This window comes from Heterodontus francisci, unplaced genomic scaffold (genome assembly GCF_036365525.1).
Source record: "Heterodontus francisci isolate sHetFra1 unplaced genomic scaffold, sHetFra1.hap1 HAP1_SCAFFOLD_349, whole genome shotgun sequence".
In the NCBI taxonomy this organism is placed as follows: domain Eukaryota; kingdom Metazoa; phylum Chordata; class Chondrichthyes; order Heterodontiformes; family Heterodontidae; genus Heterodontus; species Heterodontus francisci.
Window position 1 is genome coordinate 884,511 of NW_027140807.1, and position 1,854 is coordinate 886,364.

At 44.7% G+C, this 1,854-nt stretch overlaps 1 gene segment (V, D, J or C); it reads left to right on the plus strand.

Annotated features, from left to right (window-relative positions):
• The first annotated feature begins 723 nt into the window (after window positions 1-723).
• Window positions 724-1,411, plus strand: LOC137361199 (immunoglobulin kappa variable 3-15-like). The segment is given in 2 exon segments: window positions 724-766; window positions 1,041-1,411. Coding segments are annotated over 2 exon segments (414 nt in total).
• Window positions 1,412-1,854: the final 443 nt, after the last annotated feature.

The following is a 1,854-nucleotide window of genomic DNA, read 5'->3' on the forward strand; positions in this document are numbered from 1 at the left end:
AAAATAGTCACTAAAAATCCAAATTCAGGACAAACGTCATTACCCAGAGATTGGTGAGAATGGGGAACTCACCACCATAGGCAGTGGTGGAGGCAAATAGTATTCAGTGGGAAACTAGTAGAGATACGAGGCAGAAAGGACTGACAGGAGATGCTGGGAAGATGAGATAAAGATGGATGAAAGGATGTACCTGCGGAACATCAACACCTAAATAGATCCGTTCACCTGATGCTGTGTTCTGTATTGTCTGTAATTCTATACAGTCAACGTCAGTATCTGAAAGAGGGGAGAAAGTTGGAAAGCCGATCTGGAACTTCCCAAGGAGCTCTACAGCCAATGAAGTGCTTCTGTTGAATTACAGGCATGTTAGACTTTGTTGCAAGGGGGATGGGAGTACAAGAATAAGGAAGTCGTATTACACTTTTATTGGGTCTTGGTGAGAACACACCTGGAGTACTGTGTGCACATATTTGGACAGGGATCCGAATGATCGGGCTGCAGATTTCAATGAAACAGAACTGCAGTTCCAGAAAACGATTAACAGGCGTCTAACATTGGTCCCTCCTCGGAAATGAAAGAAAACTAGGTCCCGCCTATCTGAATGATAAAGTGATGGAGAAGGCATCTGTGAATTTCAGTCAGTGCCCAGAACTTTGAGATACTCTACAATAAAAGTGCTCAGTCACTTCATATAAAACCACACGGATCCTTCACCCTCCAGAGATGGCTGTGTCTCAGCTCTGGGTTGTGTTGTTGGTGTTAACGGGTAAGGAGGTGTCTGAACTGTGAGGTTACAATGATGTACATGTGTCTCTGCTTCTCAGTCTCTGTCTGTCTTTGTCTCTCTCCTTCTCCCTCTATATTTCTTTCTCTGTCTCTCATTATCTCTCTCTATCTCTGCCTTTATCTCTGCCTCTCTGCCTCTAACTGGTCCCCAGCGCTCTCTCTCTCTCTCTCTGCCCACTTCTACCTCTTCTTGTTGGTAACGATAGAGACAATGTCCCTGGGTTAATCTCTTTCTCTCTCTCTCTGTTTTACAGATGTGGGGGCCGTGTTGATCCAACAGTCTCCCGCTTCCATATCCCATTCCCCAGGCTCTCCAGTCAGGATCCAGTGCGTTTACACAAAGGCAGATGTTAGCTCCGCTTTCTACTGGTACCGGTGGCATCCAGACCGGGAGCCCAAGAACCTTTTCTATTCCTACGCTACCGGAACGGTCAACACGTCCGGTGAGGTGGACGGTTTCACCGCCAGGAGACCCGACAACACCCATTTTTACCTGGAGTCCTCCAGCCTGTTAGCGAGTCAATCAGCCGTGTATTACTGTGCCTGGAGTCTGCAGAGTGACTCAGAAAGGCACCGGAGTTCAGCAAAAACTCTAAAGGGGGAGGAAAGCACTTGTGGCAGATAAACCTGCCTGTCTATCTCAGTGTCTTTCTGTCTCTCTGACTATCTGCGGTTTTCTGTGTCGCTTTGTGCGTCTCTGCATCTATCTATCTGTCTGTCTGTCTATCTGTCTATCGATCTGTATCTATCTCTGTCTATCTATCTTTCTATCTATCTATGTGTCTATCAATCTATCTATAAATCTATCTGTATCTATCTATCTTTGTGTTTGCCTGTCTGTCTGTCTGTCTCTCTGTCTCTATCTATCGATCTGTATCTATCTATCCATCTGTATCTATCTATCTATCCATCTGTATCTATCTATTTATCTATCTCGCTGTCCATTTTTGGTTATTTGCACCATTTATCTATCTATTTATCTCGATCATATATGTATATTTGTCATCGATTGATCTCTCTGTCTCTCACAGTTTCATCTTTTTGCTCTCCTTCGACTCAGAGTACATC